The 26,875-nt window shown below is 33.8% G+C and overlaps 1 protein-coding gene across 4 annotated transcripts; it reads right to left on the reverse strand.

Moving 5' to 3' along the window:
- Nucleotides 1–1,768: 1,768 nt before the first annotated feature.
- LOC114399442 (exportin-4-like) lies at nucleotides 1,769–26,875 on the reverse strand. 4 transcript variants are annotated; one of them, XM_028361630.1, is made up of 32 exons: nucleotides 26,444–26,872; nucleotides 24,923–25,010; nucleotides 23,941–24,049; nucleotides 23,186–23,284; nucleotides 21,338–21,380; nucleotides 19,510–19,581; nucleotides 19,310–19,405; nucleotides 18,950–19,186; nucleotides 18,625–18,808; nucleotides 17,922–18,033; nucleotides 17,731–17,817; nucleotides 17,491–17,629; nucleotides 17,255–17,351; nucleotides 17,087–17,149; nucleotides 15,585–15,694; nucleotides 12,310–12,414; nucleotides 11,776–11,852; nucleotides 11,243–11,318; nucleotides 9,990–10,211; nucleotides 8,650–8,721; nucleotides 7,523–7,594; nucleotides 7,377–7,441; nucleotides 7,194–7,296; nucleotides 6,988–7,119; nucleotides 6,604–6,747; nucleotides 5,899–6,006; nucleotides 5,735–5,785; nucleotides 5,590–5,667; nucleotides 5,397–5,510; nucleotides 4,959–5,155; nucleotides 3,165–3,234; nucleotides 1,769–2,674 (listed from the first exon to the last, which is right to left on the reverse strand). In XM_028361630.1, exons 1-32 carry the CDS (start codon nucleotides 26,528–26,530, stop codon nucleotides 2,486–2,488), a joined length of 3,498 nt encoding a protein of 1,165 aa, XP_028217431.1. In that variant the 5' UTR covers nucleotides 26,531–26,872; the 3' UTR covers nucleotides 1,769–2,485. The 4 variants fall into 4 exon arrangements, 1 of the variants encoding a protein (XP_028217431.1); XR_003663728.1 differs by lacking the exons at nucleotides 1,769–2,674; nucleotides 3,165–3,234; nucleotides 4,959–5,155; ... (2 more) ...; nucleotides 5,735–5,785; nucleotides 5,899–6,006 and having other exon boundaries at nucleotides 6,607–6,747; nucleotides 6,988–7,114; nucleotides 26,444–26,875; XR_003663729.1 differs by lacking the exons at nucleotides 1,769–2,674; nucleotides 3,165–3,234; nucleotides 4,959–5,155; ... (8 more) ...; nucleotides 7,523–7,594; nucleotides 8,650–8,721 and having other exon boundaries at nucleotides 10,142–10,211; nucleotides 12,310–12,335; nucleotides 26,444–26,875.

The raw sequence follows: 26,875 nt of genomic DNA on the forward strand, positions 1-26,875 counted from the left end.
TCAAATTGAAAAGGCTCTTCACATTTTTATCACCTAATTTCAGTGTTTTTTTTTCTTTTTCTTATCTCCCTAATTTTTTTTCTTAAGAATTATAATTAAAATAAACAAAAATATTTTTCAGGAGATTTAACAACCTAGTATTCTTGTCAGATCGGTCATCAGTTTAAGCTAAGAAAAGATCGACAAACACAAACCCTCCAACACCCGGTGACGTGGCATAAAGGAAACACAACATTATTAGCATCATTTTTTCAATATTATAATTTCCTTGATATGTTTAAACGAATAGAACGAAATGTTACAAAAACAAATACAAGTCAAACCACGTTTATACTTTTGTTTGAGCTTTTTCAAAGCTTTTGAATTTAATACTTGCATTTCTAATAGTTAAACTTTATCAAATTTCATTTCTTTGATAAATATTTTTTTCATCTTAGTTTTTTTTTTTTTTTTTTTTATCTAATCTTTCCGAATGAAAACATGGGAATTGTATTGATAAGAAAAAAAGAAAGAAAGAAATTACCAATAGTAGTCTCAATGGTTGTGCTGGAGCCCGGATGGTGCATGAAATCTGTGCAATTGTGCGTACACTTTAGCTAAAGCCTAAAGGTATACAATTGTACCTTTTCCTAATATTCTAATTTCTATCTGAAGATGCTGTCCTTAGAATTTAAACAAGTTTTTATAATAGTTGCTACAAAAGAACTGATCTTGTGTCTTCCACGAACCCTATATTAATCCAAGTATACAGAAAGTAAAAAAACTTAATTGTACGACCTCTTAACCTCTAATTGTTGCCGTGTTACGAAACCAAGGGCAAAACTTTGTCTGTGATTTTCACCAAAACGAAGCCCTTGGAGAAGCCAAAATTGTCTAGCCCAACAATCATCTTCGAATAGATCGATGTGAGAGCGTTTCTTTATATGGCTTAGCTCCATAGTCCATAACTTTCCAACTTCTTTCTTTGACAGTTGATTTCTTGTTTTGATTACCATTCTTAATTTATTTACCCTCACTTCTTTGTCATTCCCACTCCCACATATCAATATCAATATTTTTCTTTTCTTTTTTCATGGTTTTTCGAATACACTATAGGAACCAAATATTAACTACGAACCGGGCTTGCATTGTTTTCATTGCTGTGTCAGATAGCCTTCTGCAAGTTGCAACCATCATTTTCATTGCACCTTGAGATCCTGTACTATTAGTGCTGATGAAATGCAGGAATTCACGAGTTCCTTTTTCTATCTCTTCAAATCTATTAGCCAAATTCTCGCAATCCACAAAGACAACTTTTAACCTATGTATGAATTGAGATTACCTGCTCCTTTACTTGGGTCCAATGAAGAAAATGACTTACCACAAAAAAGTTCCTAATTATTAGTTTTTTTTAGTGAGGAATGTTAATATACTAAATTTATTTAAATAGCAATTTGACGAGTCTTGCTTTTATTAACTTCACTCATGATTTAGTAGAAAATGTATTACTAATTGAGGCAAAAAGGATGACGCAAACAGGACATGTAATTTAACTTCAATATAATATACCTAAATCTGTTTCCAGTGTATTGTTTGGACATAAAAAGGGAGTTGAAAGGCAGTATAATGAATCGATCAACCAGTGATAGGATACCATTGTTAGGTGTTTGACTTGAGCTTTCTTATCAAGTTACCATTGAGTGGCCATCATGGACTTTTCAACTCCTCTGCCCCCGGCAAAGTAACATTTGCGTACACTATGAATGGATAACAATATAGCAGTTGTATGTTGTAACAAATTATGCAAAGAATTATCCATTATGAATGACTTTTCCCCAAACGAGATTAATCAAAGATTCGGCGTTAATACTTACTCGGCAATTGAAGTTACAGTTACACATAACTGTACAATTGATGAGCAAGACCTTAACATACCATGCGGACACACCAAAACTAAAATGGAGCCATATTTATAGTTATTACAACATAATTGCAAAACTTATGTGAATAAAACCACTCTAGGAATTTGATCTTCTGAAGAATCAACTTCCCTCAAAGCTTACGTTCGCATAAACTTTGGAATGGTTTAACACTTTAACATCTCTAGATCTAAACGAATTCCGTGCTTGTGCAGTTGATATAGAGGCTCCTGCCAAACTAAGTGATAGTAATGTATATCTACACAACGATGCAACTTGACAGAAAAGAATGTGCCTCAACAACCATTTTGTCACTGAATTGCTACTAAGATCTTCAGACAGCTTTTCTGCTTTTGCAATAGCCTCTGACAAACCAAAAAGCTTTTACTTTTGCAAACAACCCCAAGTGATATATATGACTTACAAATGCCCAGTGAAGATAGGACTCGGTTTTCTGTAGCCCCAAATACTTCGTCTGGCAAAAGATCAGCTCTCTATTTTTGTCTCCAGCTGCTGGTTTAATTAGTAGTCTTAATTCTCAACTCTTCTTTTCAAGCCTTATACAAATACAAGCCATACACAGTTGATCACATGGTTCTCAGAAATCCACGAACTTCAACTAGGAAGCTATTGAGATTTTTCCTAAATCTCTGGTAATTTATTCTATCAAGGGAGGAAGAAAGCTGATTTGCACTTGTTAGTGTGTGCAATGCATTTGCCAGCCTAGATTTGAGTGTTGCATTTGGTTGTCTCTCTATCAATTCATTCCCCAATCTCTGTAAAGAAATTTACCCAAATCTTCTCAGGAACTATTGATAAAATAGAGGGGGGAAATCATAATAGGAATACTAAAATATATTGAACAATAGTGTATTGTGTCTGATTACAACTTACAAAATTCTAAAAACTGAAGTTGCAATACCCCCCCCCCCCCCCCAAAAAAAAGAAAATAGGAATATAAGTTATGGAGGTTCCTTTTTGGAAAAGTAACTCACCAATAGACAATAAATATACTAAAAGTTTTTCATTGAAAACAGATCTTTGATGGCCATTGAACAAAAATCTTGAAAACATATTCCTGATATGAAAAGTAACTTGCATATTCACCATTGAAGAGAATAAGCAACATTATGATCATTTATAAAGCAATTTTTTATACCAAATGCATAGTTCAAAAATGTTGGCTATAAAAATTTAAGGAACCAGGTTTGTAACTGAGAAAATTTGCATTGAATTTTTTACCAAATGCAAGTCAGAGATGCATACCTGATACAGGCCTTGCTCACACAGGATTAATGGAAGGAGAGCATCTGCCGCAACACTGATTAGATCCGAACTGAAATAACGGGTAATACTGTTAGTCAATTGCAATGTGATTTTGCAACAGTATTAGCTAACACGTGAAATTGCCTTTTAGTAACATTATACTGGGAATTAGTAAACAAGGTACTTGTGAGGAAATGTTTTTGCAAGTTTAAATTAAATCATCCAATAAATTTTATAAAATACGTATGAAATATTTGAAAATAAAGCATGTGGGTGTGCTCTAAGATGTCACAGTATTCGATATACACATTCATTTGATACATCCGCTATATGTCTAGCTATATAATAAATGTTGGGCTTTAAGGGGACAACATGAGAAAAAAGTGAGCCCGTGAGAGGAACAAAAATAAGAATATTATTATGGATGTGTAGTCACACAAGAAAGGACAAGATACATAATGATTATATATGAGAAAAGATTGGGATAACACCAATTGAGGAAAAGAAGACAAAATTAGTTATAGTTTGGACATGTACAAAGGTCACAAGAGGCACCACCGCACCAGTAAGAAGAATATGTATCCGTTTGTTTAAACTTAAAAAAAAGTTATTAAAAAAGTGAATTTTTAAGAAGCAAATAGAAGTTGGTATTGGGAAAACTCAAGTCCCACATTGACTAGAGATAAGGCAAAGAAGGAATATATAAGTGGGGGACAACCCTCAGTCCATGATCTAACTTTTGAGGTTGAGTTAGGCCCAAACCAACATTCTAAGATGATATCAAAGTTTATCCTAGATCCATTAAACAGATCACTTATCATATTATCCACACATCAAGCCCAAAAGTGCTGAACGTGAGGGGGTGTATTGGAAAAAATCTAAGTCCCACATTGACTAGAGATAAGACAAAGATAAAATATAAAAGTGGGGGACAACTCTCACCCCATGAGCTAGCTTTTTGGGTTGAGTTAGGTCCAAACCAACATTCTAAGAGTTGGTTCTTAAAAAAAAACAGAAAACTATTTTCTTAATAACAAAAATGCTTTTCTTAAAAAAAAAAGAATGTTTCAACAAACGGGCCCTATATTACATGGCTAGTAATCCTATGAAAAGGAGGACAGGAAGACCTAGAAAAGACTTGGAGGAAGTCGTCAAAGCAAATCTCATGGTAAACAATATCTCTGAAGCTTTGGTTTTTAATCGAGTCGAATGGCGTTGTGATCCATGTAGCCAATCTTACCTAGTGAGATAAGGTTTTGTTGTTGTATTCATTTGAAAAATCAATCTCTGATACTCTCCCAATTCAAAAGATCTATTTTACTAAAATAAAAGAGTTACAGACTGAATCTGCTATCCCCCTTTCCAGAGCCTAGCTCTGAACAATGATCTCAGAAAACTAGAATATGATCCCCTAATAGACTCCCCATACCTTTAAAATATTCTCCTCCAATTTCCTATAATTTAGGATAACAGAATGAAAAACTACCTAGATAAGAAAAACTTGAACATAATCAGAAATTTAGAATAAAATGATTACAGATAAGAACTTCCTTCACAGACAATAGATTCCTAAATCTATTGTTTTTTATTCCTCCTAGAGTAGACTCTCCAAACCTTGGGCCGTCTACTCTGCCTTACTAGTCGGGTTTCTATCAATCTCCTGCCAAAGGAGTAGGGGGGAGGGGGGAAGATAATAAATGACCTACTGAGTGAAAAAGGCAGTACATATATTCAACTTAGGCTTGGTAAAACAGGAAAGACAAAGGGGGAAAAAAATTTCCTTTGCATTCTCACCTGTAATCCTCAAAAAGGAGTAGCTGCAGCATTGAACGAAGGAAACGGCTCAAAAGACCTTCCTGAACATTCCCACTCAAATCCTTATGACCCACAGTGTGGGCACCCAAGCCAATATTACCATTACCAGTCTCCTTGTAGTGGTAAGAAGCAAGAGCTTGCAGAGCTCTCAGACACTTACTAACCACATCTGCATCCTGCAAAATCAGTAAAGGATATAGTTCTTAGCCATAAATTCTAAGCACAATCATAATTACCAGTTGGGGGAAAAAGAAATTGATTTGGGAACTGTCATAAACAGTGGAGAAATTTATTTAGGAGACTGGAAGAGAATGCTAAACTATTGAAAAACTCCTCAAGCTTAGAAGTTTCTCTGTCATTGCAGTTTCTCACTGCTTTGATCATATTATTAAAGAAAGAGCACATTCCAAATATTACCTGATGGTGAAGACCAAAATCAAGGGTTCCAAGTATATGAGCGAAGGCTTCACTATTTAGTTGTGCAAATGTTTCAGGATAAACCTCCAACATATGAGTCAGGAGAGAAAAATACTGCGAATAAGTTATACAGTATCAGCTTTGGATAACAATCAGTCTGGTATTATTTCCACAGAGCACAGGAATATCTTACATCATGACAAAGTTTGGGATATTTCAGGAGGTCCATAGAAATCAATGGTGTGACCATGTGAAGACCAAAGTAAACCACCTGCAAGACCCATGCATTAGATATTAACTATCAAACATGAAACAGGTAAATGTAACCTTGATATGACCTGAGATATGTTAGTGCCTTGGGCTTCAATCGAATCTGATGAGAAATCAATCTGCCACATTAAGAATTGTTCAGTTAAGTCGCACCTATGTTAAGTATGTGTATGAGAGACAGGTACTCTCTCTCCAACTGCCAGTCTAAATAATTAACGAAAAAAATCCTTACCATGTCTTTAGAGCAAAGACTTGAGAGAAGTTGAAGAAGGGCTCGCAAATCTCTATACTTATCTGTTTTAGCCTCACTAAGTAAGCTGCTTGAAAGACTTAGTGATATCTGAAAAATGAGCAAATGGAATTTGAGGGAGAAAATTTTTAAAATAATGAAAAAGAGAAACTGAATTAGCAATAACTATGGGATTTTAGAAAACAATAATATATTGACTTTATATAATATAATTAAAACAATTATATTGTTGCTATTGGGATCAAAGAGAAAGGCAGTGCAAAAGGGACAAAATGTAAATAAATATGGCTCTTCACATCCCTTATGCTTCATACTAACTGTTGAAGGTGTAATCATTGACTTCTAAAGATTTTCCTTTCCAACTGTCTAACCTCAAGATATGTATATGGTTTGAACCAGATTAAAGCTTCAATAGTATAACTTTTTTAAGAAAAAAAAATAGATATTGAAGAAGGAGTTTGAGGGCACAACTTAGAAGTGCTCATTCCCCCAAGATAATAAAAATCCCTAGATAATTCAATTTTATGATAACAAGTAAATGCACCCAAACAATTTAGAAAAAGGAAGCCACAGAGGAACCAAAACAATCTTTTAGGTACCAAAAAGAAAGTTCAACTAGGCAAAATGTTCCTCCTCACTCAAAGTATTTGCCATTTAAAAGCAACCTAATTGATAACAGAAATTTACCTTGCCAATATTGTGAGATGAATACAGCTGAAGCAAACGCGTGCAAAAATTAACAACAGCCGCAGTTTCTTGGGCCTCCAAGTACGTAATTTGTCCATCAACCCAATCAACTACAAATTTAAGTAGCAGGTAGACAACTGCAGACTAAACAATAAATACAAAAAAGAACAGAATAACAAGATGTCAGAAACTGGGAAATTTAGACACATTTGTCAAACTGAAAATAAATAAAATCAATTAATTATAAGGAATCAAACTAACATAGAAAATGGACAATTTAGATCATATAATATGTTTACCAAAAGTACAAGAGCCATGTAAATCTCACTTCTGTCAAGAGCATTGAGGATATAAAAGTAAGATACTGATAAATGTGAATGCTACCTCATGTTTATACACTTCAAGAAGAACTAGTATGGGATTCATTAGAGAGAATCCTAGATCATAGATAGCCTTCTGTGTCCGAGGTTCAGAAGCACTTGCAGCTCCACGTAGCCGTTCTAACATGCAGCTGACCTACAGAACATCGATGAAATTGAGGAACTATTTGTATACAAACATTAGAATGAAATAAATGCTCAAGCCCTCACCGAAAGGAGAATATCTGGTTGTTGGGCAATATTTTTAAAATTACTCTTGCTGGATATCTCCACTATGTATGTTGCAATAGGACCCATGAGATTTCTTACATACCTTTAAATAAATATAAACAAAGCTTTACAGTGTCAAAATTTAGAAACTATAGCAAAAAGGAAGTTGAAGGAAATACTCACTGACTAGACGCCTCTGAATTTCTTATGCCTGAAGCTGAACGAACAAGTGTTTGTGCAAGAGATCGCTGAAGCAAGAAACTGATAACACTTAGACAACAAGCCATAGCAACAAAGTAGCTGGTGGGTAGAGTTAATAAAGATGTTACCTGATGAGCAGTGTCCAACAAGAGCAAAGTCTTTTCAGTTGAAAATGCAGTTGCTAGTTCATGCCATGAATTCTGCAAATAATATCAGAAGTTCAAGACAATCAAGATCTGATAACATAGACAGCTGGTAAAGTAACAAGCAGAATTAAAAGATGAAAGGTTACTGACAATTGGAAGTGGAAAATAACCATTGTTTTTATAGTAAATGGGAATTTGATCCTTTGTATGTCCCAACACTTGTAATATTGTATAAAGCCAATCAGAAACATGAATATATGATTAAGAAGTCATCTAAAGCGATAAACAAATAAAACATTAGATAAGTATTATTTTGAGAATTACTCCATTACCAAAAGTCATTTCAGACTACTTTTCCAGTTTTCAGGGAGAAATGGAACTTTGAATACATCAAGCCTTAACAACTAAACATGAGTTCACTTCCATTGGAGCAACCAACAATTATAAAAATAAACCTTGGAGAGTCTATGAGCACCAAGTAAACAATGAGAAAAACCTCTGTGCTGGCCTGACCATAAAGTTGCCATGCTTACTGAAGACCACATCAGAACTACAATGCATTATCGGATCTAGGTGCTGAAAAACCTTAAAACTATCAAGGACAGACACATCATGGAGACATGGACCTTGTGTTTGTAAACCTATATTACCCAAGGAAGAATTTATGTGGTGTTCAAGAGGGATAGCATAATACCCACCCACACCCCCCCCCCCCCCCCCGAACCATATGAATACCCCAAATGAGACAGATTTGGAGCATGTGAATCAACCTACTTGAGCTACCTGAGTAATTAAAATTGTATCAATGCAACATCTAAATATAATATGAGAAAAATTGGATTGGAAGATGCTGATAATAAACACAAAGGAAGGATATGATCATTTTGTCATCATTATCCAGTCATGAAAACTTTTAAGTCTATCCTGGCAAATCATAGGAACTAAGTTTGCTTGTTTATGAGCTCCAGAACTTGGAGCATACTATTATTATAAGCAACTACTTAGCAAACTTGAATCACCCATTAATGAGAAAAAAAAAACATTTGAAAATATACCAAACTTTGATGGGTTTTGTCAATTTAAAGGTACTTAAATAAGCATTGACTCACCAGAGTAACAAGGTGGACACATATATGCTTTTGCTGAACCAGCGAATGAAGTAACTGGTAACAAGTGAGTCCCTAGGTAAAAATGCATTGCATTAAGCACAACCACAAAGCAAGGTGTCTGACATTTATTCCAATATCTTTTACATAATACAGATAAACTTGCACTTGCAGAGCTTATAAATTGGAATATTAAATTTCAAAAGAAAAAAATGGTAAAGAAAAAGATGCATATTAAATCAACATTTTCTGACAGAATCTAGAAGAAGAATGCATTTGCCCATTAAGTTTCAGATGTTCAAATTTAGGCTCGTTTTGGATAATAATTTGATTTAGAATTACATATTTAATTCTAATTTTGTTGTTAAAAAAAACATAAGCGTAGTTAGTTCATAATCTTATAACTTTTGAAAGAAAAGTTGTGTTAGATTTCATCTTAAACCAATTGGGATTAAGTGAAGTTGTCCAACAAATATATAAGCTGCACCTCAAGAATAGGTAGACGATATAAGACTTCCCAACAATTCGGATACATGAAAATATTCAATAATATTTTAATCATAAGTGAAAGACTTTAGAATTATATAGAGTATCCAATGATAACTAGATTGTCTTCAATATCTTAGAATTAATCATATTGTTTTAGAAATACAAGGAGAGAATAAAGAGAAAAGAGATTTGAATAATATTTACTTGTATACTATGATAATTTACAACAAGCTGAAATGTGAAAGACACTTAAAACACTCATCCTTATTTATACTAATAATCCTAATTAAATAAGGAAACAAATCACAATATTAGACAACATGGAAACAAAGAAATATCAATACTCCAAAATATTTTAAGATATAACATTGATATTATGAGATATTTCAACAGATATTTCCTATTTCCTAATATCTCATGATTCACTTCCTTCTTTAATTAGGATTATGATTAGTATAAATAATGGTTGGCGTTTTAGGTTTTATGAACTAACACATCATATTGTAATACAACACAGTACACAAGTGAATATTATATAGTCTCTTTTCTCCCTCTTCTCTCTTACCATACCTAAAACCCCATAATTCTAACAACGTCTATTGTGTATAATCAGATTGATCATCACCAATAACTACCACCTACAATATATTTTACATAATATGATCAAATATATTCACATAGTGACCATTAAAATAAATATGCATGTAAAGATTGTAATTAAGAACGTACGAATTTGCATATATACATCACATTAGTAATAAAGATGAAAACTAGGTAGACAACCATGTGCAAAATACTTTATTTAAAAGAGAATGTCCAATATTGTTAAAACGATAGAAATTTTAAACTCAAACCTGTAAATCCTTTTCCCCTAGATATGACGTAAGTGCGATGAAGGATATCCGGACAATAATATCAAGAACAAGTTTCCCTTGGTTATGTTCTCCAAAGAAACAAAGCAAAGCCTTTTTTGAACTATGCTCATGATGATGACCTGAATCTAAGATTTTCTCCCCGATTCCATCAGAAGACATTAGATATGTACGAGACCACCTTGCAAGGAACCATATAATTGACTGCATATAACATAAATTTAAAAGGGATTGGGAAGTAAAACAGTATCTTGTCAGAAAAGAATTTCAGAAGTACCAAAGTGCAGTATCATATTCAAAATCAAAATGACTGAATTCAGCAAACTTAATCTCCAAATAAAACCATAATTTAAAACACTTAACCAGTAAAAAAGGCATCTATTGGTATACACAACCAAATATGACCAAGGGTAATATCATTTTTTTATTACTTTTTAAGAGATTTGCAAGTTGTTTAACTAAAACAACTCTACAAAAAATAGTACACTACATCATTAGTATATAGTAATGATGATACAAACTTTTAGAACATCCAACTCCCAAAAGATTATCAAATCAAGATTCAAATTATGAATCGCCAAGCTAATTTTTGAATCGTACATAATTTGCATTAAATATTAAGATTCAGAAACAAGGAAAAATTACTTCATTTATATCATATAGATGATTCATGATTATACTGTTCAATATAAAAAAATTAAAACAGAAATTGATAAAAACTTAAGCAGAAGTCTTGTAAAACAAAATTACAAAATTATTAGTTATGTCAGAGTTTGTAAAGCCTTTATTTTAGAAGAATGGAAATGAAGCAACTAATAAATAGCTAAATCAAGTACATGCATAGAATGAGTGAGTGAATAGTCAAATAGTATAAGTGTTTTTTCCAATTCTTTTTCCATGAGAATCGGTGAAAGAAAAGTAAAAAAAAATTAACGAACTGTTGAATCGTGTGATTCATATCGATGATACGAAATTGCAGAGATTCATTCATGTATTGTAAGATACAAAGTCATTTAAGATTAATCTTATGATACAAATCAGTAGGTAGTGGAATTGTATAGAATTGTGAAATGTAAGATTCTGATGACTATTTCTACTACTGAAATAAAACAAGAAAACAACAATAGCAACATATTCAGATTTGATGTCTATAAGTGACATTTAAACTGAATACTGTAGGAGGTAAAAGAGCCAGAATAACATTATGGAAGATGGAAATGAATAAATTGCATTACCTCCATAAGCCGGGGACTAAAAACTGATGCTCTCATTTCTGGACTGAGGCATTGCTCAGCAAATTTTATGATTGAGCTGCATTAATGCATAAAGAACATGGTTTTATAGTTGCAGAATTGGATCAGACATTATGTCCAATGAAAACTTTGACATAAGGAATTGCACTCAAGTATTAACAGTGTTGCCATGATTCAACTCTTCAATATCCAAGGAAGAACCCATACAGAAGAACAGCTCTTTAACTCAAATAAAGTTTTCAGGCTAACAGAGTAACTGACATGTATGTGCTCACAGACAAACATATCTCATAGACAGGCATTAATCAAAATAAACCTTACAAAGCTAACCCTACAAGACATTTGTAACAAAATCCACCATTTTGTCTTGCTCATCAAATTGCATATTAATCAGAAATTATTTGTACACCATTGGCATAGAGTAATGTTAATTTCAATACTATTTTTTGCTAACATTCTTTGCAAGAACTCAAACATCAGATTCCTAATCAGTAAAGCAGAAGAAAATAATTTACCTGGAAAGTAAAACAACAGGATGTTTATCTGCTTCAACAGCGTTAACAACAAACTGGGTTTGTATCGTATTAGGAACCTAAATACATGACATAACCTTAAATCAGCATTGCACATTACTGTCAACTTTAAAGATGGAAATACAAGGGAAATGCACAAAATTATTTTCTGTCTATCAAACTGCCAAATTAATTATGGTAATTCTTGCCCCCCCCCCCCCCCCCCATATTTTTTTTTTCAAATAGAGTATTTTCTCTATTATCCCTCAAGATTTACCATAAACGATTTGCCAATTTGATATACAGAAAGGACTAAAAATGGAAATATAAAGGAAATACACACAACTTATTTTTGGTATGTATCAAACTGGCAAATTGTCTATGGTAAATCTTGTCCTCCCCCTGCCCCCCAAGCAGTTTTTCTTTTTTCAAATAGAGTATTTTCTCTTTATTATCCCACGAAAAAGAAAATATACACAGCACCAACGAACAGTTCTAAATGAAACATAAAATATGGAGAAAATACTATTCACATACCAGCGGTAGTTCCCCCTCCCCTTCATCTGCAATTACATGACCAATAATCAGCAACAATGAATAAAGTTCTTCCAAAGTTTCAGTCAAGTCAATAATGCCCCTGCCCTACAAATGAAGTGAATAATGAGCTATGGAAATAATTCACATAACTTGAAACAAAATAATAATTACATATGGTGGATAAGACAAAAACACAAAGATGCAACAAATATACAAATACAGACAGAGAGAGAAGTCAGTCTGAACGGTGTGTGTTACTGTGTCAATATTATGATATTTTCTTATAGAACTTTAGATTTTGCATGTTTCAATTTGTTTTTGAGAGTAAACATTTCTACCCTATCACTAAGAATTATGCAGCATTTAGTCAAAGGAGAAACTATTTATTATATACTATATATTTAGACATCCAATTGGTGCAGTTTGATTAATATAAAAAGGATTTTTTTCAACCAATAACCAAAATGAAGTAACCATCATGTTGAAACTTCAAACTCATCAAAAACTTATTGTCATTTTAAACCAGTTTTCAACTTGATTGCAGCTAAAAATGTAGTTAGGTTTTGAATACACATACATCACCATTTGATTCTAGCTGGTCCCACATCATTTTATACCTAAACTCTGATTTTTCCACTTATACTTTATGTGAGGTAATGTACACCCACAAGATGAGTACCAAGCATTATTCTGGGGTTTTGATAACCCTAGCTCCATATGATTATGTGGGTGGCAGTATAGATGACAGAATGCTGAATTAATGGTTGCTTTGATGTTTTGAGTTGTATTGTATCTTAGTGGGTGTAAACTAAGAGCTGAACCTTTTCCTTGTGAGTTGTGAGGGCATTTAGTAGGCTGGGCATCCTAGAAAGATTCATTTATCATTTGTGGGCAGCAACATGGAGAGAGAATCTAACATTCTAAAAGCAACAATCTAAGGACAAGAAACACAGTTATAGTAACTTAATTGCTTGCTAATTATAACAGTCACTAGAGTCCTAGACCATATCCCCCCATAATACTTAGAATGTAGTGGTTTATGACAGATGTTAAACCATTTTTATGGATTGCAATGGAGTATGGAAGGAAGCGAAAGTAAAGATCTTGATAGCAGTTCCAGGTTTCTGGTTATGGACACTGGGCTCGTAATAAAAATGAAATAAACTAATATTTCAGGGGTGAGAGCTCCTTGCTTGATTATTTTCCTGGATTCCTTGGCGATACAGTATATAGCGTGGTGCCTCTGCTATGTGCATGATTTCTGTTACAAGTTGGTGTTTGTTATATTCTAGAATGTTCTTGAGTCAGTCAATATTCTATTAGAATCCATTCACAGTTAGTTTGCTGCCTTGCTGTAAATCTTGTATAAATAGGAATTAGAGAACTCTGAATACATAACAAAAATATTCAAATTTATTTTCAGAGATTTTCTCAGTTTCTCTCTCTGTCTCTCTCTCTCTCTCCCCTTAGAACACTTCTATATAGGGTGCATTCCCTTAGATTATCACACATATCCTCAATGTTTTACATTGCTTATGGCTCACATCTCAAATTTTGCAATCTGAACTCATTTAATTTTGTGTGGTCTGAATGATTATAAATATCAATTCTTTGCAGTATCAACAATTACCAATATCAATTTTTGCGGTCAGAACAATTACTAATATCAATTTTTTGTGATCTGAACAACTAGTAATCTCTAGAAACAAGGGAAGGGGCAGAAAAGCAAATTTATAGATGACAGATCTAAAATATCTATCCAAGAAAGTTAGCCTCCATAAAAAATGTTAGATTACATTTATCTTTACATAATCTTGTATTTATTATTACATAAAAACTTATGATTCTGATTGATATTTAATTACCTAATAATCAGTAATTGATTGATATGTAATCAATATTGGTTCTGATTTCTCCATTATAAATAAAGATGAGATGTAGTCATCTAAGACACACAACATTACACAGTAAAACACTGTTATATGGTATCAGAGCTTAGGTTATTCTTGACACGGGAATAACGAAAGTTGTTCTCCACCAGGGACCTACTGTCCCCGATGGACCTCTTTCTGCTTTGGTTGCCTTTTGGCGACCTTTTCTCCTTTCCCGAGAACTTTTCCAGCAACCACCGTCCGCCGTCACTTATTCGGTGGTCTACTGTCCCAGTGGACCTTTCTGCTTGCCGTCCTATTTCCAGTGACCTATTTCCACATTCTAGTGGACCATTCTGCTTTTCTCCTGTCTTTTGGTGACCTGTTTCCACATTCCAGTGGACTTTTATGCTCGTTGTCCCTCTTTCTGGAAATTTTTTCTCCTTTTCCGGCAGCCGACAATAACCTCTCCGTCGGATGACTGAGGCGCGCAAAGCTCAGTCAGTTTCGGGCCATTTCAGGACTGTTTTGTTTGTCAAGTCTTATTTTCGCACTTTGTTTTAATTGCATTTTGTGTTTCTGTTTTCATTTATCATGGCTTCTGCTGGTTCTTTCCCTCTTCGCAGTGAACAATAGTGTGTGATTGCTCTGCCCTCTTTTGGCAGACTTCCCGACACCTTTTCATCGGAGCTCACCTTCGACTTTTGTCGCCTATTGCCGAACACCATCCACGTGTGCAACCAACTCAAAACACCGTTGCATGCAGCCCCATGCAGGGGCCTAGTGCATGAAGTTCACACACTCGACACATGATGCATCTCTGGCCAGTGTCTCACTGATCTTCTCTTCTTCTGCCTCAAGGCATCCCCAGTGGATCTTTTTGCTTTTTTCACGGGTGAACAATACCCGTTGCCATCGCTGAATACCGTCATGTTGTCCACGTGCGTAGCTAACTCAAAACACCACTGCACGTGGCCCCACACAGGACCCTGGCGCGTGAAGTTCACACACGACGCATTACGCGTCTCCAGCGAACCGCCTTTAGTTTCTATCTGGTTGACCACATTTGTAACAAGCTCAATTCATATGACATATATGCTCAAGCTTGAGGGAGAGTCTTAGATTACATTTATCTTTACATTATCTTGTATTTATTATTACATAGAAACTTATGATTCTGATTGATATTTAATTACCTTAAAACAGTTATAAAAAAATATAAAGAGAAATACTAACAACTCGTTTCCTAACACAATACTACTGGTACAATTTTATTGGGATTTGCAAAATTATAAGTGAGATTTGTTAAATATTGAGGGTGACCCACATCATTTCATAAGTCCCAATAAATTTTAACCAATAATAAAGAGTATGTTGCTAACATTACTCAAATATAAAACCAACCTGATTAAGGCATCCAACCCGCTCTGAAAATACTCTAATGAGCAAAGGAATTGTAACATTAACAGATGCTCTTGCAATAAGAGCATAGCAGCTTAACCTTTCATCCATGGCTGCAAAGACAATATCATTCAAAAAAACAGGAAATTCATCAAGCCCTAATATGATATGTCTATTCGAATTTTTGGTGATGAAAAATTATAATACTAAGTTTGTAATATTAGATGATATTTTCAAACAAGAACTGGATGTGTTTTAAAGGAAACCATCTTCATTAAATAAAATAAATGAGATTGATCTGTGGAAAACTATTATACCCTCTTCCTATTTAAGATTTCAAAATAAAACTACAAGATTTCACTCCGATTAATAATAATATAGTACAATAATAATGCAATGATTTTGAGCTATATTTCATTTCAAATTGCGATATAGTATTATAGGTTTTTCTTTAAAGTATTTTGTATGATATTGTTGCCCCCACCCTAGGTCCCTAGCCATTCCATTTCAAGTTCTAGTACTCTACTATTAGTAGAAAATAGACTGAATTAATCAAGGAAGGGGCTACAACTAAAGGCATGTTAGAATTTATCTGTGGGTCCTTGTCAAAGAGTGTGTGAGAGTGAGTTAGTGGCCTTTCAGCTTTGAGTGGTCACTATGTCCTAAAAATGCCTTGGCACTTTGAACTCATTACCCCTTTGCTTATATACTCTAACTTATTTGTAACCCACCAAATACCAATGTATGGCTTGTTTTCCATCACTTCCTCGACTCCAACTAGATTGGTCCAATTCTAACTTGTCTTCAATTTCCAGCTTTGGCTTGTACTTCATGTTTGGGTCTCAAAGGCCACACTTACTACTTTCATTTTATTGCCTAAACTTGTGCTTCTTTTTATTGAGTTTTAGAAGCTACAGGTCTGTCTTCACTTACTGAGCTTTTTATTGGTTGGGTCTTTCAATTTTTTTCTACTCTTCTTTTATTTGGGCTTCAGTTCTTCCCTTACATATATGCTCATATACTATATTAGAATTTATGAGTGAGCCCTTGTCCTTGAGTGAGAGAGTTAGTGGGCTTTCAGCATGAGTGACCTGTTTGAACAAAAAATGTCTTGGCACTCTGGAATCATTACCCTGCTATATATCATTTAACTTGTTTCTAACCCATGAATGTGGCACTCACTTGTACTCCAACAAGGCATCAAAGACCATGCAATTTTAGCACATTTTGACTTTTAATTTTCAATAAGTATTTAACAAAAACCACTACATCATTTTAGGCAACAACTTTTCATTTTCAGCACTAAATAGAGTTCTCAACCAAGCCCTGACTAATCACATATTCACATTATAAAGTAGGAATCTGTCTGCTGCCCATATCTGCTTTATAATTTCTTCAATAGGACAATAGCTCAAAGAAAATCCAGCAATGGCAAAGACAATATCAGCAAGAACATAAATTACAATATAATGCTAGCATGTGCAAGGTTTATAATCTGTCCATACCAGATACAGAAGCATGAAGATGGTCTGAATCGCCCTCATCATTAAACGCTGTCGCAGAGGCCACTAAATAAAAAGAAAATTCACATTACCATAAGATTGTAGATGAGGAAAAAGAAAGCAAGAGGACAGAAAAAGACTGCATTATAGAAAGTTGCATGTAGGTTTTACATCGTAGCTCGCATTCTACAATGAAACCAAAGAGATTGGCAGCAGCTTTTATCCCTTCGGATGGAAGCAAAGCATTCACATTGATAGTATTTATTGGCTGGAAAGAACAATAAATATAGCTCAGTGTAATGACCAGAACTAAACAAGCTTCAGAATTTTGATTTTACATTGAAGAAATGTTATTAGAGTTAGAAGAAAAAGGTAATTGTTTCAAATAAGTTTATTTAAATGAATACCGTTAGAATGGCAGTCCAAGTATCCAATAAGACATCACGTGCTTCCCAGCTCCAAGTCTCCTCTTCTGTGTTACTAGTCATGAGGACTTTAATTACTTCAGACATCAACATTGACAAAAAAGTAAGAGTACCGATGGGCCTGAAGTATCAAAACAAAAAGTTTACTCACATCAATTTATGTCAACAATCATTATGATTAACAGAGAAACACCTAAAAAATTAAATTATTATTACAATAACCTCATAGATTTTAGCAAACCATCAAACACATAGGGGGTTGTTACATTTGCAATGGCCAATAATGCGCGACAACCATCAAGCATCTCGCTGAAAGAAACCAACATCAATTTGAGGGTCATATATATATAAAGACTTGCAGGGGTGGGTGGGTGCATTCACACATGCATTATGCAGATGAATATCCTCCAAACCTGTCACTTTTCCCATTTTCAATAGCTTTCGAAATGGCATCTGGAGGATCTACCCACTCTATTATCCCAGATAGGAGCTGCAGAAGATGCTGCTCATGCATTTTTCCATCATCTAAATCATGGCACAAACAAGGTCAAAGAAATTCAAATAAAAAATTTCCAAAACTTAAATTTTGTAGGGGACATGTTGCAATGGTGATACAGAGAACTGAGTCCCTAATGTTAAGACTGATCAGGAGTGCTTTGAGCAATAACTAGTTATCTGGAAAAATCTAGCAGTACAGCTGTAAGAGTAACAGATTGAAAATTTTGATATTGAATCAACCAATGCAAAGGTAGTAATGAAGATTTTCATACTTTTGAAGAAATATCCACTTCTAGAAGCCAAACCCTTATCACTATAGTCTCATTCCATGTTTTCCAGAAGATCTCTCTTAGAAAAGATAAAGTTTGTGCAAGGACCAACTACTTTAATTGAACACTTTATCAAGAAAGATCTTACTATCAGTGAAAATTGCTTGACATCTCTGTCATTAAAAAAAAAAACTCAGTAAAAATTGCTTGACATCTCTATCAAATCCATCCTTTGAAAAAACCATATATCTCATCGCCAAGACAGGTAAAATACTTACCAACCTGAAGATTGTCATTCTACGAAAATGAACATACAATTGGCATAAAGGAAGACGAGGAATACTCATACCAGAAAGAAATACAGCTCCTGTTAAAGAACAAAATTGTACAAGTAGCTTTCGAGCAGAGACTGCAATAGGGCAGTCAAGCCAGTATCCTTCACATGAAAATTTCAGCCTCAATGCTGCATATAAACTCAAAAGCCATCCAACATGACCGCTTAATATTAACACATCACGCCAATCTGAACCAGGCTGCATGTAAGCATAAAAAACAGAATGAAGGCCAAACCATGGGAGATTTAGTCCAAATTTCTAGTTATGACAGCAATCAGTGTGTTATGTTTCATTCTATCAAATGCATGTAAATTGTTAATAAGCAAACCAACTGATTACCTGCACTAGGTGACATTCAGACTTTTTGAGAGAATCCCCATCTTGTCTAACTCCAGCAGAGAAGACATTTACATTTATTTTTGTTTCAATAGTATTGCTACAAAAATCCCAATTCAGAATTTGAAGCATGAGATCCAGTGCAGCACTGCAAACTTTAACCTCTGGTACAACAGAGTCAGATTCAATAATCCTGTTTGTGACACTTGAAGCAGCTTCTTGTGTCCAGTGGTAGAATGTCTATAAGAGGGGGGGAAGGGAAAAACTAATATTAATTCAGAAAATAATTGTCAGTTCTAATGAAAAAACTTCAATCAACTTAGTAAGAGAAAAGTGAAAATAAATATTCAAAATTAGAAAGACCTTTAGGTAGTCCTGCTCAAGTGACCTCCTACACTGCTCATGAAATTCCCTTGGAAGTCCCATAGCACTTGAAGTAGATGGAGAAAATTCTGATACCTACAGATATTGAATATAAATCAAAAATTAAAAAACAGGTATATTTAACATCCAAAGCAATAAGCGAAATGGCTAAAATTTCTTAATCATAAAATATCTCATACCAATGATTCGAGGAATTTGATTCCAGCAAACTGCACATCTATACCATGAATGCCCACAATAGCCTGGTTCACCTGCAGTACATGAAATTGTCAGACATGCATGAAATGTGGATGTTTGGGAGCATATAAAAAATCCTGAATGGATATCCTAATAAAATCTTGCCTTACAGTTAAGTATAAGACATAGAAAAGATAAAGCAAAGAATAACATTAGGTTCTTAAAATTTGGAGCACTATGATTTAGGTATCCTTTTGAATATACTGATATTTCAGGATAAATCAACCAAAATCTGGAAAGGATACCCTAACTCTCCCTTTAACTTTGGGGAAGACTTGGAAAGATGAGTAGGGAGTGGCATCAGGTAAGATAAGATATTCTTCTTCTACTAAGAGAGAGAGAGAGAGAGAGAGAGAGAAAGATAAGACTATGTCCTAATGCCTTCTTAAATATTTAATTAGAATTTTTTTTAAATAATTTAGTTTCACACATTAGTAATGGATTTCAAATGTTTCAATCCCATACCAAACAACCCAGCAATTAGTTTCTGTTCAAAGAAAAAACCCAACCTACCCACTCAAATTTACTCCAGTTGTTCAGTCATCAGTGTAATCAACTAGTTATCCATACTCCTCATTGCCCAGGTTTTTTTGTCTCTATTTTTAAATTATAAAAAAATTAACATGAAAAAAAATAAAAATAAACAGGTAAATATATTTTATATCTTTTAAAACACTTTTGTATATAATTTTTCTAGTAATTGAACTCTTAATTTTTTCATCACAAACTAAAGTCTTCAAAACTGATTTGCTCTTCACCCGTAAAACACATAACTGATCTACCTTAATTGTTTAGCTTATTTCTTTCCATGTTAGAAACGATACACCATTCTCTATTAGGATTGAGATCTGCTTAACACTACTTAGCAGGGGTTTAGGTAATTTTTTGTGGAAAAAAATGTTTGAAGCTAGATTGTTTAAAAAAATAATAAGGTATATATATCTTCAAATTTTGCTAAATTCATATTACTATGCAATTTCAAATTAAATTAAAGGTGAATTATTTTTTCACTTTATAAATGAAATGAATTTAAAAAGTTGCACCATTCATTTGTATGCATAAGAATAATATAAGAATAAAAATATTAATACTCAAGATATTAAAATATAAATAAAATATTCACTAATTTAATCAAATATTATTTTAATTATAAAAATTATTTTATTATTATTTTTAATATTTAGATGAATTAAAAATTCTTCTTGATCCAGACAATGAATAATGGGCATGCATTTTTTTCTTATCAACTTTCTATTTTAAAAAATTAAATACAAAAATATATATTATTTGAAAAGCAAATCCTATAACATCAGTTTAGGTAAAATACAATTACCAATACCGCCTACACCAGACACAAAAAGCACTCAACATATTTAATTTAGCATAACTCAGAACCTCTTTGCAAAGCATAGTCGTACATCACTCACAAATTGTTCAATAGTACACTGACTTCCTGAAGTGGAATAACAAATTTTCATCCAATGGTCCACAATCAACTTACTTGCTAGATGAATCAAAGCAGTTAAAATAAAATATTAATATTTTCTATGAATAGTGAAAATGTACTGGTGAGCTCTTTCTTGGTTGTATAAGTTACAGATTTTGAGAGATTTGAACAGCCCACTGACACATTTCATGCATATAATAGAGTTATGACCAAATTATTCGTTGAGTCCAGAAATATGAGGAGAAGAAGGAAGAAAAGAAAGCAGACATGCAAAGAGTAATACTGAGACCAAAAACTACAAACAGAAACAAATATTCTGGCACCTGATAAAAAAGAGCCTCCTTCTCTGCAGGTACAAACTCAAGCCTACAAATACAAATATTGATCAAACAAACTATAAGAGAGATGAATCCATAACCACCTTATCCAATACTGATATGCAATAATATAATAATATTTTCCTTCAAAGGAAAATACACAAGGCTTGGTATTATATATGCTCAAAATAGAAAGAATTTTCACTGCTATGCATTTTTTAATAGAACAAGTCCAATGCAAGATATATCACTAAATCAATTATAGTTTCTGTACAACCAAATCAAAGCTTTTCATAGTTGTAGCAAAGTTAATATCTAAAGAAAAGATTACAAGACTCAAAGTTTCTCGCCAATGTTGTCAAAATCACACTCCAACACACAGGATCATACGATCCAACTCTTTTTTGCCTCCCCTTCAAGCCATGCACCTAGCAGAAGATGCTGAGTCATGTTGGATCATCACCTAGAAGCATTGAATTGTGGGATTGTCACTCCAAAAAGCATGTTTGCAGCTACGAACAAACCAGGTCAGGTCATGTGAACCATTAAAAAAAATATTTTTTTATGCTGGATGCTCTAAATGCTGCTGCACGACCCTCAATCTAGTTCTCCCCAACACTTCTACCTTAACAGCCAACCTTCTCCAGTTCCCTCTTCTCTCATGGTTCTCCATTTCTCTTCTATGTTTGCTCTTCAACCCTCACTGGCTCTCTTCTCCAGCTCTCATCTCTGTTTTTGCTTTCTCTTTATGGCTGAAGGCTGAAGTTCAACTCTTTCATTCCTTGTGGAAGACTGAAGTTTGCTGCATGCTCTGCCTTCCACATGCTTATTTTTTAATATTTTCTGTAATGCCTAAAACTTATGTAGAGGAGTATTCAACTCCATTGTACAGTTTTATTTTTCCTTATTGATAACTAACCCTTCAGGTTAGTTATTAGTTAGTTACTTTACCACTCAACAGCTGTCATGACAGCTGTTGTTAGTTAGGACAGTTAGACAGATAGTCTAACTATATATATTTGTAAACTGTATTGAATCATTGGGTTTTACAAATCAATAACAGAAACTCTTAACAGAGTTTTCCCTAAACCTCAATTCTCTCTCTCTACCTCTCAGATTCGTTTATGGTATCAGAGCAAGGTTTGATCCTTAGCTTTTGTTCATGGCTTCCGCAACCAACAAATACTCCTATATTATGTGCCTTAACTTATATTCGTGTGAGTGTGTAATTTTAAAAATAGTTTTGGAGGCCACACCACCCCCCTGTCCCTAAGAAGTTCAGCCATTGGATATGATATCAACAATTTCATATTATAAGCCTCAGCCTACTCTAGACACATTTTAGGGTTTACTTATTATAAACAAAGTTTTTATTTTCATTTGATAGATAAATAATTTATGCAATCATATAATTTTATTTATACAATACTTTTATATTTTTTTAGAAGTCATTGATGCTTATTGAAAGTGAAAAAGAATTTCAATAACGATCTTTGAATGTAAATAATTTATATGGATGCACTAGAGTTGTATCTGCACTGTAAGATTTTTTACAATACAACAGTTTGACAAAATCTCTCCAGCATCTGCACTCACTCCCATATCGCCCTCTGGTGATTCAAGTTCTAAGACAGCATATAGCATCTCCCACCCACAAAGCTAATCATTCAATTCAATGAGAAACTGACACTCCTCCATTATCTTCATTGAAGTAATAAGACACACACATGCTAAAAGTATGTAACAAAAAGAATCCAGTGTTCAACTATTGATGAGACATGGTTGAATATGCATGTTATGTATTCAGTTAAGCTCTTAATAAAACTAAAAACAAAAACAGAATGCACTACTTACCAACCCCTTTTCATCAACTGAGTAGCCACAGAAGAAACCTTTGCTTGGACATAGCCATCAGGAGAACTAGTATGTTGCATGACATAGCATAGACAAAAACTGAAAGTAACAAATATTTAAAGAGGAATAAGTAACAATAGATCAACTAGTAGCATGACTGAGTCTGATAGAGAGTTGCCTTGTAACTATCAAACATGTGACACATTATAGAGATTTGGCTCCCAGCTCAAGGCAAGGATTTGGCAACAATCATACTACTTGAAGCTAAAGCAATTCATTTGGTAATGCATACATGGTTGCAAGCATCACATGTAGATGGATCAATTAGCAAACTTAAAGAACAAATGGTACACATACATCAACCACATTTTACAGTCTTGATAAGTATTGATACGCCCTTCTGAATTTTATTTCGAGATTTTGTATTTCTTTAAGTATTCTTTGTGTTTCATTCAATTTTGCAGTCCATGAGCAAAATCCATTTTCCAGAAAGTTCGTTTCTTTTTCTTATTTTATTTTTCATATCATAACTTCTCCCAACCACCAAGATTTGTGCTCAACACGACATAAGAATCTCTACTTTCTGGAACATGCAAGAAACCTCACACATATCACATATTTTTGGGTAATGAATGGAACAACAACTATTAGGTACAGAAGAAAGATCTTCAATTGTAAATTATATGAACAAGGCCACTCATGATGTAAATATCAAAAACAGCACAAAAGTTAGTGGAATCAAAGTTATGGAAGACCTTATCAAGCCTTTCTTGTCATCAGCACTAAGAAAACCCCATTCTCTAATAGCTGCTTCTCGGATTGCTGCAGCCGCTTGAAACCTTGCAGTTGCCACCTGGGAATTTTCTGCATAGACAAAACCATTAGGGTATCAGCATGATCTAAACCAGAATACTAAATACCAAACAAATTACAGTGCTCAGAATGCAAAAACTTAAAAAGGGCATTTAATAGTGTATAATGAATAACAATGATGGACAAAAATGTTCCAAAACAAAAATAATCTATCCAAACTAGTTTGATCCCATGGATTTGGTTGTTAAATTTTCTTGAAAAAGCAGAAATTTACCCAAGATTTTTTTTTTACAAAAAAAATGAGGGAAAGAAAACTGAGCATGCATCCAAAAAAGTGAAAATTATACTTTCTCAAGGTAATCATATCACCAAGAGATGATTTATTTTGAATTAAGATGCAGTATTAATGCTCTATAGACTGCCTATATTAAAGAAAAACACAACCCTCAAGATAAGTATAATCTCCATTAAACCATAAATTATTGCCCAGTTCATCACTAATGACAACCAAAATTAACCTTAGGAACCAAATAATGAAGTCACTTATATAGTTGCTGATGAGACGAATCAAATCACTGAACAAGCATAGCATTATAATGCTGAATTTGTTTCCAAGTTGGCTATTTTCATCATCCAACTAACAAGCAACACCAAAAATGCTTTATAATGACCTGACAAACATATTAAATCTTAATTCTTAAGTAAATTATTCGAACTGCAATTTTCACATATTAAAAGGGCAGTAGATCCTGCACGGTGATGATTTCAACTAAGTAAACTACGGCATCAACAATATGTCCATCAACACATACAATCCAAGTTAATGTGCACATTCTTGCCTGTCCATGATTATTTGCATTAGCAGTATCATTTGCATAATACAAAAGGCAGATATTTTGTTTGTCACACAACATGTAAACTCACCAAGAATGAATTGGCAAGTCTTATATGGCTGAGAAGACTGGCCTAATGACAATATAACTGCCTCAGAAGCTCCTGGATTGATATGCATCTGAAAATAAATGCATAACAAAGAATAAGAACATGATGACACATGTATTTGCATTCCTATGAGTTATACTTACACCCACATGAATTTGAAGTAGAAAGTGTTAAAAAAAATATCACCTCAAGACAATAGTGGGACCATGGCATTTCCCAACTCATTGCAAATCTAGGGATATATTGAATACGGAGAGGGAGAGGTTTCCCAAAAAGTTTTACATGCAAATAATGTATGCTAGTCTTCCTAGACTTTATGAATGCTGAAAATCTGACAGTGATGTAAGGTTATCAAATCGGGATTCGAATCGTGAATTGCTAAGCTAAATCATGAATCATAATCTGTATTGGATTGTAAGATTCAGAGACAATGAAAAAATAATTACTTCAAATATATCATATAAATGGAAACAACTTAAGCAAAAGTCTTATAGAACAAAACCATTAGTTTTATCTGAGTTTGTGAAGCCTTTATTTTAGAAGAATGGAAACAAAACAATTAAATAGCAAAACAGAGTACGTGCATTGGAATGAGCGACTGACAAATAAAATAGTGGAATAATCAAATAGGATAAATTCAGAAGTGTTCCTTCAATTTCTTTTCATTTAAAAATTTAAGCTTATATAACTTTTCAATTTTTCATGAGAATTGGTGAAAGAAAAGTAAAAAAAGAAAAAAAAAACAATGAATTGTATGATTCGTATTGATGACAAGAAATTGCAGAGAATCATTCATGTATCCTAAGATACAAAGTCATTTAAGAGTCATCTTATGATACGAATCAGTAGGTAGCCAAATTGTACCAAATCGTAAGATTCCAAACATGAATAATAAGATTCTGATAGAGACATTCAGTGCTTCTGAAATATTTTCTACTAATAAATGAAATAGATTTCAGAAGTAGTAATGCACTTGCATTGTTCCTGAGCTTAACACCTGCATCTTTTCCAATGATTTTCTTACAAGAGAGAAGGGGAAAAAGGTAAGTATACTACCATAAGGGAGTTATAAGGTTGGTTTGGTGGTAAAGGGAGAAGGGAGAAGGGAGAAGGGAGGAGAGAGAGGTCATGGGTTCAAATCCCCCCACTAACAAAAAACTAACAACTAACAATGGTCAATAAATAAAAAAGTATACTACCATACAGTCATTTTTCAGAAGTGTGATTGTGATCATATCACACTACTTTAACCTTCATCCCAAATTCCTAAACAGAAAAAACATATCTGAACAATAATGACTGATGAAATTTCACTCCTCCAGTCTTTGATTATATTCCAGCAAGCATGGCAACAGACATCAGAAGAAGCCATAATTTTTGCATTTCGATTCCCAATCCGAGTTTACATCTTACTTAAAATAAGTTTTTTGTATCCTTACATCTATCTACATTATTTCTTCTCTACCTAGTGGAAAGAGAGAAAAAAAAAAGAGTGATTGAAACCTGAATGGAAGTGCAGGCATGCTCGATGGCTCGCATAGTAGACTGAAGTTCAGTGAAATCTGTAGTTGCTGCTGTAAACCCTTGCATCTTGGCGAGACAACAGAATCGGGAAAAGGATTTGGAGTAATGAGTTTTATGTGTTGTTGTATTTTGTTATAAGCATTGATCAATGGAGAAATCAGCGCGGAATCGTCGATGATGACGACAACCTTGGGAACTGAATCAATGAGAGGAAGATGAGAGTGGGATTGGTGAGATAATAACAAAGAAAAGGAAAATTCAATTCAGCAATTCTCCTCTCCTGACTGAGTGAGAGCAGAATGGAGTGCTGTGTCTAGGCGGCTACTTCTACTACTACACCCAAACCAGTCTCTGCCAAAGCTCCGCAGCGCGACTCAAATACTGTTTTCTTTTTCTTTTTCCTGCTTTTGT

Source organism: Glycine soja, chromosome 19, assembly GCF_004193775.1.
Source record: "Glycine soja cultivar W05 chromosome 19, ASM419377v2, whole genome shotgun sequence".
NCBI lineage: Eukaryota > Viridiplantae > Streptophyta > Magnoliopsida > Fabales > Fabaceae > Glycine > Glycine soja.